The 17,673-nt window shown below is 56.7% G+C and overlaps 1 protein-coding gene across 1 annotated transcript; it reads right to left on the bottom strand.

Annotated features, from left to right (window-relative positions):
- Nucleotides 1–4,144: 4,144 nt before the first annotated feature.
- Nucleotides 4,145–5,041, bottom strand: OTOS (otospiralin). Its single transcript, XM_060015446.1, has 3 exons — nucleotides 4,984–5,041; nucleotides 4,845–4,871; nucleotides 4,145–4,329 (listed from the first exon to the last, which is right to left on the bottom strand). The coding sequence occupies exons 1-3, from the start codon at nucleotides 5,039–5,041 to the stop codon at nucleotides 4,145–4,147; spliced, it is 270 nt and encodes an 89-aa protein (XP_059871429.1).
- Between the last annotated feature and the right edge of the window lie 12,632 nt (nucleotides 5,042–17,673).

Here is a 17,673-nt window from a genome sequence, read left to right as displayed (position 1 = left end):
AATGTACAGAGGACTCCTAAAATTCAACAACAGAAAACAAGGAGTCCGATTAAAATATCAGCAAAGGACTGGAATAGACATTTATCCAAAGAAGATTTATAACTGGCCAATAAACCTATGAAAAGATGTTCAATATCACTGATCATCAGAGAAAGACAAACCAAACCACAATGAGATACCACCCCACATCCATCGGCATGGCTACTGTCAAAACCCCAGAAAATACCAAATGTTAGCAAGGATGTGGGGAAATTGGAACCCTTGTGCGCTGTTGGTTGGAATGTAAAATGGTGCGGCTATTGTAGAAAACAGTACGGAGGTTCCTCGAAAGTGAAACATAGATTTACCGTATGGTCCAGGATTCCACCCTAGGCATAAACCCAAAAGAATTGACAGCAGAGTCTCGAAGAGGTATTTGTACACCCACGTTCACAGCAACATTTTTCACAATGGCTAAAATGTGAAAGAACTCGGGTAGGTATCCCTCAACATTTCAATGGTTGAGCAAAATGTGGTCCATCCATACAGTAGAATATTATTCAGCCTTTAAAAGGAAGGACATTCTGACAGCTGCTCCAATGGGGATGAACCTTGAGGACATTATGCTTAGTGAAATCTCCAAAAGACAAATACCGTATGATTCCGCTTGTATGAGGCACGCGGAGTAACCAAGTTCATAGAGACAGAAAGTAGAATGGGGCTGGGGGAGGGGGAGGGGGAGTTAGTGCTTAACGAGGAGAGGAAATAGCCTGGAGATGGATGATGATGGTTGCATAACAATGTGAATGCACTTCATGCCTCTCAAAAATAGTTAAGATAGGGCTTCCCTGGTGGCGCAGCGGTTGAGAGCCCGCCTGCCGATGCAGGGGACGCGGGTTCGTGCCCCGGTCCGGGAAGATCCCACATGCCGCGGAGCGGCCGGGCCCGTGAGCCATGGCAGCCGAGCCTGCGCGTCCGGAGCCTGTGCTCCACAACGGGAGAGGCCGCAACAGTGAGAGGCCCGCGTACCGCAAAAAAAAAAAAAAAAAAAAAAAAGTTAAGGTAGTAAATGTTCCATTGTATGCATTTTATCATAAGTTTTTAAAAAGAATGTGAATGAGAGAGAAGTGAGGGCAGGAGGGAGAGGGGAAGGGATGGTGGGGAAGGAGAGCATGAGATATCTGAGCTAGACTTTTAGAAGTAGGTAGGCTTGGGGGCTAAGCTGCCAGAGAAGTGGGGGTGGGGGGGAGGGGGAAGGGAGGGTGGTTCCAGGGAGACGGGAATTGAGCCTAGAGTGAGTAGGGATTGTGGCCCCGGGTCGGGCGTGGGTGGACAGCGCAGGGCCAAGGGAGAAGGGAAGGTGACTGGCCGGCTGGGTGAGCCTCCAATGTCACCATGACACGAGTCACCCCAAGTGCCCGAGGGAAAGTCAGACCAGTGAAGCCTGAGTCCGTGGTACCAGCCAACTCCCCTTCTGAGTCGTTTCAAAGCACAGGGACCCGCATTCCTGTGGAGGGGTGAGGTCTCCAGGAGAGCGGGGCACAGAGTCCGCCCCAGGGGACACACGTTTATGTTTGTGGAGGAGCAGAAGCAGGGCAGTGATTTCACAGGGGTGGAAGGACAGGGTAGGCTTGGGGGACCCCCAGAGCACCAGGGGATTGGGCTTGTCGCTGGGTGATCACATCCAGACCATATCCTTTGAGAGTGAAAGGGACCCTATTGGTGACTGCTCCAGGACAGCAGGTGTGAACAAAGAATGTCGCAGGCCATATCAGTAAACAAAGGATGTTGAGGCCCTCAGGCCCTTAGCCTCTCAGCCTCTGCAGCGGCTCCCACTGTGCACCCTGAGGGGATTCAGGATGTAGGGAAGTAGGATCCTGGCCCGCAGGAGAGTTCAGGTGCATATCAAAGGAGTAATTTCAGTGAGCCCAGACGCTTGCATCTTCCCGTACAAAGAAAAGCACTAAATTCATTAACTTGAGATGTCTGGTTTTCTTTAATTAGCAGGAATCTTTTGATGTCCCAACTACCTAGTCTTTTTTGGCAAAAACTATAGATCCTGGCTCCTCCCTTCCCTCTTCAGGACCCTGAGATCTGAGAGGCTGTCTCCTGAGCTTAAGTCCTCAGTATGTCTGCCAAATAAAACATAATTCTCAACTTCTAGGTTGTGCGTTTTTTTCAGTCGACAGGGGCATTGACTGCTGGGCACAGAGGGCGTGTGGCCCCCCAGGCCATCAGCGGCGAGGCAGGGATGAGAAGACAGTGGCTGCCAGTGGTGCTTGTTGGTAGCAAGCATTGAGGGGTGAAGCCAGCTGAGGACATGGGGCAGGAATTGGAGGGGTCCCCCGCCACCAGGTCTGACTGTGAAGGGAAACCAAGAGGGGTGCACAGAAGGGAAATGGAGCTGTGTGTGCTCAGATGAACAGAGAGGGTCCTGAATGGGGAGCCGGGTGCCCCCGGGGCCACAGGGCAGGCGGGTAGGGCGTCTGCTGAGGGTTGCTTGAGGGTGGGGTTTTCTTCTTCTGAGAACAGGAGGGCAGCTGGGACTTTGAAGACATGCAATAATGCAGCTATGTGTCTTGGGTGGTCATGGGTGTGTCCAAGAGGGGACACAGCTCTGGCCAGGGCACTCCAGGGGCTTCCCCGGGAGGCACACGGGAGGCAGTCCTTCGAGCACTTTGGAGGGGCATCTGGAGCCGTCATTCTCCAATGCTTGACGTAACCGGGTGCATGAAAATCCGAGTGGCATGAAAATGACCACACACACGCAAACACACACGCACGCACATGAATTAACACACAGGTCAGCACCATGTCCAGGGGGTGAGGGTGCCTTTCGTCTGGTACGTTTGGTCAAGGCCCAGCTGCCACAAGTGGACTCTCATGGGAGTCGGGACTTTGTGTGTGTGTGTGTGTGTGTGTGTGTGTGTGTGTGTGTGCAGTTAATTTACAGAAACCAAACTCAGACCAGCTCAAGGGGGAAAAGAAACAAAGAATGTACTGGTTTTTCCCAAAGCGACAGGCTAGGCCAACAGATTCTTCCTCTTTCACATTGAAGCCTGGACACAGGGAGGGAAGCTACACGTTGGCCACAGGAGGTGGAGACAGAAGTGAGGGCAGGAAGCCTTGCTGGACGGCTGGGGCCAGTGGGTAGCCACTGCCTGGGCACCGCGGCCACCTCCCCTCCCCCTCCCAGGTCCCTCCCAGCACAGCTGGGTGTCCATGCCAGGGTCCCGGGAGAGAACTCTCAGAATAACCCCTACTTCTCACTCACCTTAAAGGACAGCCTGCAGACCCTGGAGGCTGCACACAGGATGGCGTTCATTCCATCACATATTTCCAACGAGCAAAACACGCAGCACCCGAGTTTCACAAAACCTTACAAAATTCTTATTGTGTGTAATGGTTGCTATGGTTAGATGCTAGTACAAATACCAGTGTCTAAAGTTAAATAGGGAGTATTTTCTATTATTTTATTTTAAAGACAAGCAGCTTGCAGCCCATTAAACCGATTTCTTCGCCCCCTGATGGGGCGGGGCCCGAAGCTCGGCGTCCTGGCTCTGCCCAGGGCAGGCAGCCCCACTCCCCCCAAGTCCCCGAGTCTGCACTGCTGGTGGTCATGTTTTGGGGGCCCTTCTGCCTGCAGACCCAGCGCCCAGGCACTCGGCGATGCCCACAGACCGGCTGCCCTGGTGTGAGCTGAGCGCGAGGGGTGGAGCCCCGGCAGGGCGTCCAGCCCAGGGAGGCCGCTGTGGGTCTGCCTGTTGTCCAGCTCAGTGGCCAAGGGTGGGGGGGTTCCTGGGGCGCAGCTGCCTGGATGGGACCTGGGTCCTGTCAACAAGCCAGGCAGTTACCTGGTGTCTGCTTGCCTCAGTTTCCCCCCCTACACTCCGAGGATCCTCCTAGGGTCAGTGAGGACAGGGGGCATCGCAGTTGGTACTCTGTGGACAGACACCATGCACAGGCCTTTCTAAGAAGTGTTCCCTGATGGGCAAGAGGGGCCGGGCTGATTTGTCAAATGAGAGAGTAAGTGGAGCAGAGTGGAGATGCTTCTCCTAAGAAAACCAAGAAGACCACCACGTGCGTCGTGCATTCAAGCCAGGAGTTTATTCAGTACGAGGCCGGCCCGACTCCCACGGGCTGGGGGCCCCCCTGCCCCGGATGCTCACTCCTCCCTGTAGGGGACGTGGAAGCCCAGGGTGGTCCCCAGCGGGAAGTGGGCAAAGAAGGTGCGGGCCATGTCCTCCAGCTGGGGGTAGGCCCCCATGGCCTGGAAGTGTTGCACATAGTTCCAGAAGTCGGACGTGGAGAAGGGCCAGTAGGGCATGGCCGGCAGCTCCGCGTAGGGGTCTGGAGGGAGGACAACAGTTGCTCAGGGGCTGACCCACCCACACCTGCGCGGAGGCACTGAGCCTGGCCATCTGAGGAGCAGCTGCGGGTAACACCAGCCCTGCCCCTCAGGACTCCTGGCCTGGGGGACAGAGGAGGGGAGAAGGGCGAAGTCTGGCCCATCCTGCAGACACTGAGCGGGATGCAGGGCATGCGGGTGGGATTCGGACGACACCACAGCCCCCAGCCTTGGAGTCCAGATGCTCTGCACCAAGGTGGGACTAGGGGCCTGAGATGAGAATGCTGGGGTCCTCGGGGGCTCAGAGGGTCTCTCCTGCCCGGTGTGTCCCCAGTGGCTGGAGGAGAGGGCCCAGGGAAGAGGCTGCAGTCCCTCTGCCAGTGCAGCTCAGCCTACACCTGAGCCGGGGCTCCCACTTCCCCTGCTCTGGACCGGAGGCCAGCTCCCACCCAGCCACTCTTCTTCCCCCACCGCCCCCCAGACACGTGAGACCAGAACCAGGAAAGCAATACGGTACCTCCTTCCTCCTGCACCGGCTTGGCCCCTGCGAGGGAAGGGAGAGAAGTCACCCCAGAGGCCCCCCAGGAAGGACCTCACCACCCACCGGTACTCCAGTGCCTAGACAGGACAGCACAGGAGGACAGGCAGCCCCTCACCTGCCAGAGGTCCCAGCAGGAGGCAGAGGGCCAGCCCGGGCACCAGGCAGGTCTTCATGTTCCCCAGGCCTGTCCCCCACCGACCAATGGTGCTCAGGTCCACCTGCAGCAAGAGGAACCCGGACAGGTGAGACCACCCACCCCTCGGACCGCCACTGCTCCTGCCACCCACAGGTGGGCCACTCCTGGGAAAACAGCTCTGGTGAAAAGAGAAGTTGCCAGTGTTTTCCTGACAATTTCGATTTCAGTGGCTTCAAGCCTTTCCTCTGAGGCTAACCCCCAGGCAGAATCAGTTGGCCTTATTTAATTTAACTATTTAAGGAATCCCCCCCCCAACCCCGCATATGCCCTCCCCAGAGGTTACCTCGCAGCTGCTGTCCCCCAGCCGTGTAGCCTGGCGGGCGTCTGCTGCCAGCGCACAGGCTCCCCTTTATAAAAGGCCGGGGACAGGGGCAGACGTCACCTCCGTGAACCTTCAAACTGAATATTCCATCCCCGCCCAGAGGACTGAGGGCTTCTGTGACCCTGCTGGCGGCCACCTCCCAGGAGTCCACTTTTGGGAATCTGATCCAAAGATCAAATTGGGAGAAAAACATTTTTGCACAGGCCTAAGGTTTTAGGACTGAATTCAACATTGGTACTCAAAATAAACCCAATTTCCTTTCTACCAGGAGAGAAAGACATTCGAAGTCTGACATTGGGGCTGCGATGCCCCCCTTGTGGGAGCAGGGTAATCACAGAGCTGCCCCGGGGACAGGCAGGCAGGACGGGACCCTCGGGGAGCCAACAGCAGCCCTGGGTAGCAGTCCCCGCCGACAGGTCACCGTTGAGCACAGTGACAGGCAGGAAGCGGGGTGTCCAGCCTGATGTCCCACCTCCAGACTGGCGCCTCTGGCTTATAAGCAGTGATTAAGTCTGTCGCCACGCAAGACAGCTACTTAGCAGGTGACCATTACAGGTTACTCAGGTATGAGGGGACTATAGCCCCCAGATGCGCAGGAAGGATGTCTTCTGGCAAAGAAGCCCCAGCAGAATTTAGGGGTTCGAGTCCCCGGCTCCACCAGAATCTGCTCACACGTCCCCACCCAAGTGAGGAGGGGCTATGCTTCCCCCCAGAATGCCCAGACTTTCAGAGATGGGACCCGAGAGTCCTCTGTTCAACCTGCCTGTGATGCGGCCGCACACCAGGCTGAACTTTGGGTTTTATTTTCAGAAGTCGGACCCTGTGCCTCCAAGAGAGAAATTCTTTTAGGGAAGCTGAGCTGGGGTCCTCAGGTGGGCACTTGGTAACTGTGTCGGGGACCCCAGAACCTCCCCCAGGTTCGCTAGGAGGCCCCCAGGATTCAGCAGAGGCCGTGCTCACAGCTGGATTCCGGACAGAGAAAGGATACAAAGCAGCATCAGTAAAAGGAAGAGGCTGGTGGGGACAAGTCGGGGACCAGGCGTGAGCACACGACACACTTAGCTCTCTGCCACCAGCCCTGATGACCTGTGACGTGCTGTCTCCCCGGGGAGCCCGTCAGAGACACAGCACCTGGGGCTTTCCTGGGAGTGGTTGCGGGCACCTGTGCCTGGTGAAGGTTCCAGACTCCCAGGAGGAAGCGGCACTCCGCAGGAGCCTCACTGGGCACAAACGTCTAGGGGCCATGAGGCCGTCTGCTCCACGAGGGGGCTGGGGACCCTCCCGGCGCGCCCAGCCCAGGGCCAGCCTCGTGGGCAGGCCTGTCTGAGGGGCTTTTCTGCACAGCACAGACGCTTTCTGGTTCTCTGTCTGCCCCTGGCTGGGAATCTTAAGCTCTGAGCTCCTCATTTCCTTTTCCCAAATTCTCCAGCACACTTAGAAGCTACCAGCCAACCCAACAGTCTTTACTCCTTATTCCCACTAAGGGGCTGTGACAGCAGCTGCCTGGTCACCCACAGCTGTGCCTCCTGTAGGCACTTGGCTTCGGGACTCGATCTTGCACTTGGTGCCGTGGACGATGGTGGACGACGGAGGCCCTTGACCACTGCGAATGGCGCCACCGATGTCAGAGGCCAGAGAAGCAGCTCCCGAGCCCCTCCTGAGCCCTGTAACCCCCTGGGCCCCTCTCCCGGCTCCAGTACTCCACCCAACAGGGCCACTCGGAGCGTAAGGGGACACGGGGTTTAGGTAGGAACAGGCCTTATGCAGTATGGGGAGCTGAGGATGTGAAGTCTGGAAGGGCGGGTGGGAGCCAGCCTCCGCGGGGTCTGGCGTCTGTGCGTTTCGGGCCCGGCGTTGCGGTGAGCCTGGGACCGCCGGTGCTCTGCGGGGGAAGTGTGCAGCTGGTCGGGGCGCGGCGGGGAGCGGGGACCAGCCGGTCTTGCTACCGTCATCACCACGTTGTCCATCACTAACGGTTCCATGTCTGAAGACGATGTGCGAACATACCTGTGATGTTGGGGAAAACGAAATAAAATTACAAGTACTTATTTTATAACTGATTACTTCACTATAAAACACTATACATAGAAAAAGTCCACAAGTAATGAGCAGTGATGGTGTTGGGAGCTATGGGCAGTGATGGTGTTGGGAGCTATGGGCAGTGATGGTGTTGGGAGCTATGGGTATATATGTTTTTCCTTCTTTCTGGGTATTCGTTTTCCTTAATTCATTACTTTTATTTTTTTTACTTAATTTTTATTTTATATTGGGGTAGAGTTGATTTACAATGTTGTGTTAGTTTCAGGTGTACAGCACAGTGATTCAGTTATACACACACATATTTCCATTCTTTTTCAGATTCTTTTCCCATATAGGTTATTACAGAGTATTGAGTAGAGTTCGTCCCTGTGCGGTACAGTAGATCCTTGTTGATTATCTATTTTATATATAGGAGTGTGTATATGTCAGTCCCAAACTCCTAATTTATCCCTCTCCCACCTTTCGCCTTTGGTAACCATAAGTTTGTTTACCTTTATAATGGGAAAAAAAATCTTAAGAAAACCCACCACCCCAAGCTCCCTGTTACTTAGCTTTCTGATCTGCTGGCCTGGGTCAACCTCCTGGGTCTTCCATATCCACCCCCAGGTGTGTCCACCCCCAACCTTTTCTTGCCTCCTGAGTTCTTCAAGCTCCTCTCCCTTGCTGACCTGCACACAGAACGTCTTGGGCACCACCTGGAGGGCTCTACCTGGAGGGGCTCCACCTGAAGGATCCCACCTGGAGAACCCCAACTGGGGCCCACTCCTCTGCCCCCTGGAAGATGGCCCCTTCACCCCCTCACCAGGTAGCCTTCCCCCAGTGACCCTTGCTGGGGCTCTGCACACCCAGCCGTGTACTGTTCTTTTTCAGTGGGACCCCAAAGCAGTGGTTCTCACACTATGTACAGATCGCCCAGGGATCCTGTTAAAATGCAGTTCTGATTCAGCAGGTTGGAGGTAGAGCCTGGGACCCTGCGTCCCTCAAGACTCCCAGGAGATGTCTGTGCTGCTGGTCCCAGAGCACATGTAGGGCAGGGAGGCACGCACAAGCAGGTTCGCCACCTGGGCAGTGTCAGAATCACCTAGGGGACATGGCAGAATGCAGATCCCTGGGCCCCTACCTCTCAGAGTTCTGATTCAAGAGCTCAGGGGTGGGCCCAGGACTCTGCCTTTCTATCACATTACCAGGGGTGCGCTCAGCAGATCCAGGGCCAGGCTTTGAGAGCCGCTGTCCAGAGAAGTTCTTAACCCTGGCTGCACATGGGGACCACCTGCAGAGCTTTTAAATAGTCAGGATTTCCAGCCCCCAGGCTCCTGAGGCAGGATGCTAATATAATGGTTCAGGGGTGGGACCCAGGCTGGTGGTGGTGAAATCTCTGAAGCCGGGTTGACTGCCCCTGCCCTGCCCTGCCCAGCACCCTCCCTGTGGACGCCTCGGAGCCTCCGAAGGTCCCACCTGCCTGCGGTGAGAAGCAGCTCTGGTTGCAATATACGGGTCTCGAGGGACGAAGTGGACAGAAGCTGCCCGTCTCCCTCTTTGCTACCCAGGCAGAGAGAGGGGCCGGGCTGCGGAGCTCTGCCAGCTGTGCGGGCAGGCGGGGCCGGGGCGGCCGACCTGGGGACCCTTCACCTCTGCGGCTCCACCTGCCCCAGGGGCGGCCTGGTTCCGGTCCTCCCTGGTTCCGGTCCTCCCGGGCCAGTCCCGCAGTTGCTCCCATTAGGAGGTCTCGGGGCGCCCCCTGCTGCCAGCTCGGGAGCACCAGGTGTGGCCTCCTGCTACGGTGCCTGAGCCCCGCACACTCCAGAGCCTGCGCCCCCCAGGACAAGCACCCGGCCCACCTCGGGTCTCCTGAGGGCAGGAGGGCGCTTGCGTCACAGTTCTTTCAGCCGTTCCAACGCAAGCCAGAGCCCTGTTCATTATGAAGTCCTAAAGCCACAGGTCCTCCGGGACACAGGCCCCCTGCCCGGTGCTTCTGGAGGCCCCTCCTCCCTGAGCCCCTCCCAGGACCACCCTCAGCGCGCCTCCACCCGCCGTGTTGATCTGCTGCTGGAAGGGTCCACGCTGCTCACCCAGTCCGCTCCCGGGACCCCAGTGGCCAGCTCGCTTTGCTTTCGGGCCCTGGAATGTGCCCGCCGCTTCAACGCTGGGGAACTTGCTCCCCAGCCCAGGAGCCCTGCCTCCTCTGGAGCTCCCCCATCTCCCAGCCCACGTCACTCTGTCCCACGTCCCTGGTCCCAGCAGGCGACACTGCCCTCCTTCTTGGCTCTGTGCTCTGCCCACTTCCTTTCTGAGCCCTAGGCTCCTGAGAGAATCCGAGTGTCCCGGGCCTGGAACAGCTCCTGGCCAGGGTGCATGGGGCTGGCTGAGAGCACGGACTGAACACCTGGGTCAGGTCTGTGCTTGGCCGGGGTCACCTGGTCAGTGTGAGAGCCGGGTCCTGCCAGCCACTCACTCGGCTGTCCCTGCGCCCGGCTGTGCTGCCCTCACTCCCCCCCATGACCCAGGTCCGCTTGAGAAGCGCCCGCCCCTCTGCTCCTGCACGGGGAGGGGAGCCTCTCACAGCCACATTCTTTTTTTTTTTTTTACATCTTTATTGGAGTATAATTGCTTTACAATGGTGTGTTAGTTTCTGCTTTATAACAAAGTGAATCAGCTATACATATTCATATGTTCCCATATCTCTTCCCTCTTGTGTCTCCCTCCCTCCCACCCTCCCTATCCCACCCCTCTAGGTGGTCACAAAGCACCGAGCTGATCTCCCTGTGCTACGCGGCTGCTTCCCTCTAGCTATCTATTTTACGTTTGGTAGTGTATATATGTCCATGCCACTCTCTCTCTTTGTCACAGCTTACCCTTCCCCCTCGCCATATCCTCAGGTCCATGCTCTAGTAGGTCTGTGTCTTTATTCCTGTCTTACCCCTAGGTTCTTCATGACATTTTTTTTTCTTAAATTCCATATATATGTGTTAGCATACGGTATTTGTCTTTCTCTTTCTGACTTACTTCACTCTGTATGACAGACTCTGGGTCCATCCACCTCATTACAAATAGCTCACTTTCGTTTCTTTTTATGGCTGAGTAATATTCCATTGTATATATGTGCCACATCTTCTTTATCCATTCATCTGTTGACGGACACTTAGGTTGTTTTCATCTCCGGGCTATTGTAAGTAGAGCTGCAATGAACATTTTGGAACATGACTCTTTTTGAATTATGGTTTTCTCAGGGTATATGCCCAGTAGTGGGATTGCTGGGTCATATGGTAGTTCTATTTGTAGTTTTTAAGGAACCTCCACACTGTTCTCCATAGTGGCTGTACCAATTCATATTCCCACCAGCAGTGCAAGAGTGTTCCCTTTTCTCCACACCTTCTCCAGCATTTATTGTTTCTAGATTTTTTGATGATGGGCATTCTGACTGGTGTGAGGTGATACCTCATTGTAGTTTTGATTTGCATTTCTCTAATGATTAGTTATGTGGGGCATCCTTTCATGTGTTTGTTGGCAATCTGTGTATCTTCTTTGGAGGAATGTCTATTTAGGTCTTCTGCCCACTTTTGGATTGGGTTGTTTGTTTGTTTGTTATTGAGCTGCATGAGCTGCTTGTAAATTTTGGAGATTAATCCTTTGTCAGCTGCTTCATTTGCAAATATCTTCTCCCATTCTGAGGGTTGTCTTTTCGTCTTGTTTATGGTTTCCTTTGCTGTGCAAAAGCTTTGAAGTTTCATTAGGTCCCATTTGTTTATTTTTGTTTTTATTTCCATTTCTCTAGGAGGTGGGTCAGAAAGGATCTTGCTGTGATTTATGTCATAGAGTGCTCTGCCTATGTTTTCCTCTAAGAGTTTCATAGTTTCTGGCCTTACATTTAGGTCTTTAATCCATTTTGAGCTTATTTTTGTGTATGGTGTTAGGGAGTGATCTAATCTCATACTTTTACATGTACCTGTCCAGTTTTCCCAGCACCACTTATCGAAGAGACAGCCACATTCTTTGTTTCCAAACCCACAGGCTCTGATTGTATTTGTCATTTTAAGAAAAGAATTTAATTAAATATCGTGAAAGCTAACGAACGTGAACAGAGTTTCGTGCGTGAAAACTCACTTGCCTTGGAAAGGCCGACTCGAGGTGAACGTTGCCGGAAACTACTGTCGAGTGTGGGTTGGAGAACTCTGCAAAGTTGGAACCGGGACAGACCCACACCTGACATCATGGGCGGCGCATCCGAGAGTGGGCTCCAGGGGGCGCCACGCTCACTGGAATCCGAGGAGAGCTGGTCAAAGCCCGCGAAGGCAGAGGGGAGATTCGGGAGTTACACGCCTAAGGCCCGTGTGATTCTTCACAAAAATCATTCCGTCCTTTCAATGATCTGTGAGAATTTGTGACCAGGTCCCAGTTCACTCCATGAGAAGCCTTCTCCTGAGCCGAGGGGACCCTGGCCTGGGGTGGAGTGAGGCCAGGCAGCGCGGACCCATCGGGTGCCGGGGTGGACAGGTGGAATGCAGGACACCCCGCTACTCCAAAGTGTTCACTGATTATTTGAGGTTCTAATCTAACTGGAGCCATGTGGCCCTGCCTGGCCCGTGGGGACAAGCCCAGGCTCTGGCCCGGAGCCAAGGCTTTAGGCTCCAGCAGGCAGTGAGAGGAGACTCCAGCCCTGGGGGCGGGGCAGGCATGGGAGGGTCTTTTCCAAGATGCTTCTTCCTGGAGCATCGCAAAGGTCTTGTCATCACACGGGAGGGGCAGCCGGGCTGCAGCCCTGAGCTCCCCCGGTCAGCGAAGCTCCTGGTCTGAGACACCCCGAGTCCACAGCTGTCTAGGGCCCAGCGGAGCTCGTAAGAGAGAGAGCCTGATGGAGCCGGAGAGGTGGGGCAGACCTTCCTAGAGGGCCCTCTTCCTCTCAGGCTTGGAGCTTAGGGACCTTGGGGCCAGGGATGAGGACATGGGGGCAGTGCCCCAAAGCCCCAAGACTCAGAGAATGGGAAGCATTGGCATGAGATGTGAGCTGTGACAGACGCCAGGAGCCTGTGACGCGTCTGTGACACAGCGCTGGACCAGCTGTGCCCCCAGGCCCCCAAGGCTCCTGTGCAGCGGTCATCTTCCTGGAAATACTCCCCAAGAAGGCAGCCCAGGGCCTCGGCAGCATGGTGGTGCAGGAATCGTGTCCAGGCCGTAGGTGTGGCCCTGGCTGTGCGGGAGGAAAGGGCCCTGGAGGGAGAGGTCTGTGGTCGCCACCTGGGAGAGTGATGGGAGACGCAGGACAAGGGGCTGCCCACTCACCCCCCACCTCCCAGGGTACTGAGAGCTCCCGAGGGCCACATCCCAGCACCGCAGGCCTCCATCAGCGTCGCCCGGTGTGGGCGTAGCCAGCATGCTCTGTCTGGGGCGTGGTCAGGGAGCAGGGCTGGGAGTCCGCATGGAGCCGTGAACAGAAGGGGCGAAGCTGGGCCCGGGGCACGCCGTCGCCCACCCGGGGCTCCCAAGTCCTCAGACCAGAGGAAGCGCTGATTTGAGGTCTTCTGTCTCGTTGGTTGGGGGTTGCCCTTGGGAGTTAACTCCCCAAACTCCAGGTGAGGGGTGCCCGCTGGGGTCCTGCAGGGGTCTGGGGCTGGGGTCTCAGAGAAGCATGGAGGGGATGGAGGGGGGCCGCAGGCGAGAGGCTACTCCAGGCGAGGGGTGCCCGCTGGGGTCCTGCGGGGGTCTGGTGCTGGGGTCTCAGAGAAGCACGGAGGGAATGGAGGGGGGCCGCAGGCGAGGGGCTGCAGAGCAGGTAAGGCCTGGGCGGAGCTGGGCACTACTACTGAGGCGGAGTGGAGGGATGGGCGTGAGGTGGGCTGGAGGCTTCCCCAGACCTGTGTATCCCTCAGTCCTCCCAAGGACGCAGTGCAGCGCTCTGAGGCCAGACCAGAGCCAAACCCGGGTCCATACTCCCCTCGTGGCAAAGTCAGACTCAGCGATCTGTGTGCCGGAGGGCATGGTGAGCCTCCAGGGTACCCAGGTCACCTCGCTGTGTGATAAAACACCACGACACTTACTCAGGTGACCCCATCCCTGGGTTTCCACCCGTGGGCCTGGCATCGTACGGCATTCTCTGTGCCAGGCCCCTCTCTGGACCAACCACCAAAATCCCTGCCTCCCAGTGCGGTCAGAGCTGTTGCTTTTGTCCCCACTCACTGGGGAAGAAACCAACCGAGGCTCTCAGAGTTGGGGACCTGCCGGAGCCGCCAGTAAACAGTGGAGGCCCAGGGGCAGCCCCGCTCAGAGGGTCAGACCACACTCGTTCCTGCGCCACCCCCCGCCCCGCCCTGGGTGCACACCGTGCCCCTGCGGAGTCTCATTCAGACGGCCTAGCCGCGAGCCCCGGCATTTCGAACACGCTCCCGGCGTCACGATGCCCCCGGTCTTCTGAGGGCCCCTGGGCTCCCGGGAGCTGGTGCGTCCAGCTGGCTGCCCAGACAGAACCACCCGTCCCGTCCCAGGAGGCACACGCCCCAGGTGCTGCTGCAGCCTCCCTGCAGTGGCTCGGGGCCCACCCTGGCCACAAGAAGCCCAGAGGGTTCTGTAACCCATGGCTCTGGAAGGACAGCCGAGGGTTCCTGAGATCGGCGGAGCCGGGTGGCCGCTCACTGGACAGTTACTCACGTTCAACTGTGTCCAGCACTGTGGTGTCTGGACCACAGGGCTAGGACGCCCGCCTCAGGCCTGTGTCACTGAGGGGCGGGGAGGGCAGCCAGGTCCCTGGCTGGAGAGGAAGCCCCTCCTCTGGCCTGGCTCAGGGGCCCCTGCCCACCCCCTGCCCCTCTTCTCCCAGGCTCTCGGCCCCTCTCAGTTAGCAGGCAGACGCTCGCTGGCAGCCCTCAGGGTGGATCCAACCCAGATGTCTATCCCTCAGAGGTGCGAGTTTTCTTTCACTGGATTTGGACATCTTGGTGGGAGGGGGCTGGGGACTGCATGGCAGGCATGCTCCAGCCCTCTGCAGGCCGCGTGGGCCCACTCATCTCGTGCCCTCCCGGGTCTGCGGTTTGCATGTCCTGTCCGCTCTCTGCAGGCAGTGGGTGGGGCCTAGGGGGACCCTGCCTCCCCAAGGCTGGAGGAGAGAAGGACTTTCCCGGGAGCCGGGTGAGGGCCGGGCAGGAGAAGGTGGCTGGGCAGGGCGGGTGGAGAGGAGGGTGGTCTGAGGCAGGCTGGGGGTGCACGTGCAAGATGACCCCTGGGTCCCTTGATGCACCCGGGGCGACCCCGGGCTTTGGGCTGTGTGAGGAGGCAGGGTCTGGGGACAGGGAACAGGGTCTGCCGTGCCGCTTGGTGTCACTTGGGGCTGGGGTCGCTTCCACAGCATGTCCTGGACCCAGGGGCGGCTGATCCATCTTTTAGGTGCATGTCCCGGCCCCCATCCAAAGGCTGGGGGCGTCTTGGAAGGACTTGCGCTCTAGAGAGACGGAGAGTGCGCCTCAGGCAGAGACGAGCTCAGGGCGGACGGTGAAGGGCCTCCGTCCTGCCAGCCAGATGTGTGGGAGTGAGGGGCTCCGCCTCCCGGGCTGGCCCCAGACTGAGGCAGGATGGTCCAGTGGTCAGAGCCCAGGCTCAGGAGGGGTCCTACTGCCTGAGTCTGGCCTGACCTCTGACAGGCTCTGAGACTGGGCAGGACACACCCCGCCTCAGGGCCTCAGATTCTCACCCAAGAAATGGGCAAAATCATGGGATAACATCCAGGAAGCTCCGGGCATTTGGTGATAGCTATTACAGTATCAAGACTAACAAGATTAAAGGTATGAGCCTACATTTAAGGGAGCAGGAAAGAAAAAACGGCTTAAAACATTAATATTATCAGTGCCGGATGAGACGTTGTGTCCGCGAAACAAAATGGGATGTCACAATGAAAGTAGCGTTCTGAAAACAAGAAACAGAATTGACAATTCAAAATACAATAATTTAACATCTTAAAAATCAACAGAAAGACAGGAGGGTAGAGTAATGAAAATCTCTCCTAAAATACAACAAAAAGACAAAAAAAGAAAATCGCCGAGGAAAGATGGGAACAGTGGAGGATGAATTCAGGAGATCCGACATAAACGTCAGCAGCGGTCGTTCAAGGGAGTGTCCTCGTGGGGAAGGACTGAGCCTCCAGAAAGACAGGGCTGCACCCCGTCCAGTGAGAAAAAAGACCCGCAGAGGCACAACTCTGGAAATTTCAGGACACTGGACACGAGAGGAAAGTCTACAAGTCTCCAAGCTGCAAGGACAGGTCACATAAAAAGAGTGGGAATTCCAGTGGCGTCAGATCTCTCTGGCCACCCTGGAAGCCGGGCGACACAGGAAGATGACGCCGGCCTTTGGATGGGGGCCAGGACACTGTGCCTGAAACGCGCATCAGCCACCCCTGGGAGAGAATACAGGCATCTGGGGACCTACACAGACTCAGCGTTGTATCTCCCAGGCTCCCCGGCCCGTGTTTTTGTGACACAGTGTTCTGAGAAGCAGCGGAACACAGACAGTCGGTCTCACGCCTCCAAAGAGAGGTGAAGGGAAGCCCCTAAGCGACAGGTATCCTGCAGGCCCAGGGAACCAGGACTCCAGGGACGGGGCTAGATTTTCAGCAGAAAAGGAAATGGCAACAGTAGGTTATCTGAGCATTTGAGCTCTTGGGCAGACATGGACGGCATTTGGAAATTCTGATAGAGCATTTATTGAATAATTATAAACGGGTACATGGAAGCTACACTTTGCCCCCACCCTTTTTGTTTTTAAATAAAAGCAAGGCAATAGCTAACTCTGGGGGGAAAACAGAGAGAGTGAAACACCATCAGAATGCACAGTTTAGCTCAGTAGCACATTTTCTTTACCTGGTCGTAATCCCTTGAGACTGGAATATTGATTCTAACTAAACTTTGAGACGTGTTGGGAGGCCAGAGAAGGGAGAATCAGAGTTGAGAGAGGAAGCTGTCAAGAGATAAGTTCTAAGATGACAAAGAAACAGGTGTGTGTTAGTTACCTGCTCCAGTGTAACCAAGCACCTCCAACAACAGACCCCAACCCACGAGCGGGTTAGAAATCCAGGCACAGGACAGCGGGGTCTCCCAACTCGGGGTCGCCCACAAGGTGTCGCCTGGGGCTGTACCTCCTGAAGGCCGGGCTGGGGAAGGAGCCACGTCACTCGCAGGGCTGCTGCCTGGACTCAAAGCCCTGGCGGCTGCAGGCTTCCTGCCCCACGGGCCTCTCTATGGGGTAGTTGAACTCGGGGCCGCTGGGTTCCCTCAGAGGGAAGGTTCTGACCCCCGGGAGAGAGAGGAAGAGAGGGTGAGCACGACGGGCATCCTTCTGTACCCTAATCCCAGAGGCGGTTTGCTCACCACGGGTGCCAGGCTCTCTGTATTAGGATCCGTCACCAGCCCCCACCCACACTCACGGGAGGGCATAGGCACCCACAGGCAGGGATCACTGGGGACCATCTCGGAGGCTGCCCACCGCAGGGTGTGGATCAGTCCAGGTCTCCAGGGAGACAGAACCGACAGGATGTCTATACAGACAGAGGGAGAGAGGCGTACTTTAAGGAGGGGGTTCATGCGGTTGCAGGGCTGACAAGTTCAAAGGCTGCAGAGCAGGCTGGCAGGAGGGACGCCCAGGGGAGCGTCAAGGCTGCAGGCCTGAGTCCACAGATGGCCTGGAGGCGGGATGCCATCTTCTTTGGAGACCTCAGTCTTTTCTCTTTTAAAGCATTCTGCTTAGCCCACCTGCGCTGTGGAGGACTGTCTGCTTTCATTTAAAAAACACTTTCACAGTGACGTCTAGGCTGGCATTTGAGCAAATACCTGGGCACCGTGGCCAGCCCAGGTGACACACAGAGGCAACCGTCATGGGGGGAACACTGTTCTCTGGACAGAAGTAGATGGAGACCAGAAGAACAGCTGGTAGAGGTGAACGGTTGCTTCCAGGAGGGACAGGCTGGGCGTTTCTCCCCATGCACGGGGAGTGCGTCCTGGAGCTGGGTGAGGGCCGTGTGGCACCTAAGGGCCCTCGGCCATCCCCATGCCCTCTGCCATCCTTACCCAGGGGAGGGCTGGGGACAGGGTGATGAGGGCCTGGAGAAGATGCACTTTAGACGGACGCTTGCCTGGAGGAGGAAGATACGGGGTGGGAGGGTGCTATGCCCCCCTGGACCGTGGCAGTGACAGGGAGGGCTGTTGTGCAAGTGTGGCCAACTCGCTCCATCAGGCTGCGCCTGGCGCACTGAGTGTCCACCCCACGGGTGG

The sequence above is a fragment of the Delphinus delphis genome, chromosome 7, assembly GCF_949987515.2.
Source record: "Delphinus delphis chromosome 7, mDelDel1.2, whole genome shotgun sequence".
NCBI lineage: Eukaryota > Metazoa > Chordata > Mammalia > Artiodactyla > Delphinidae > Delphinus > Delphinus delphis.
This window is presented reverse-complemented; position numbering and strand designations above follow the sequence as displayed.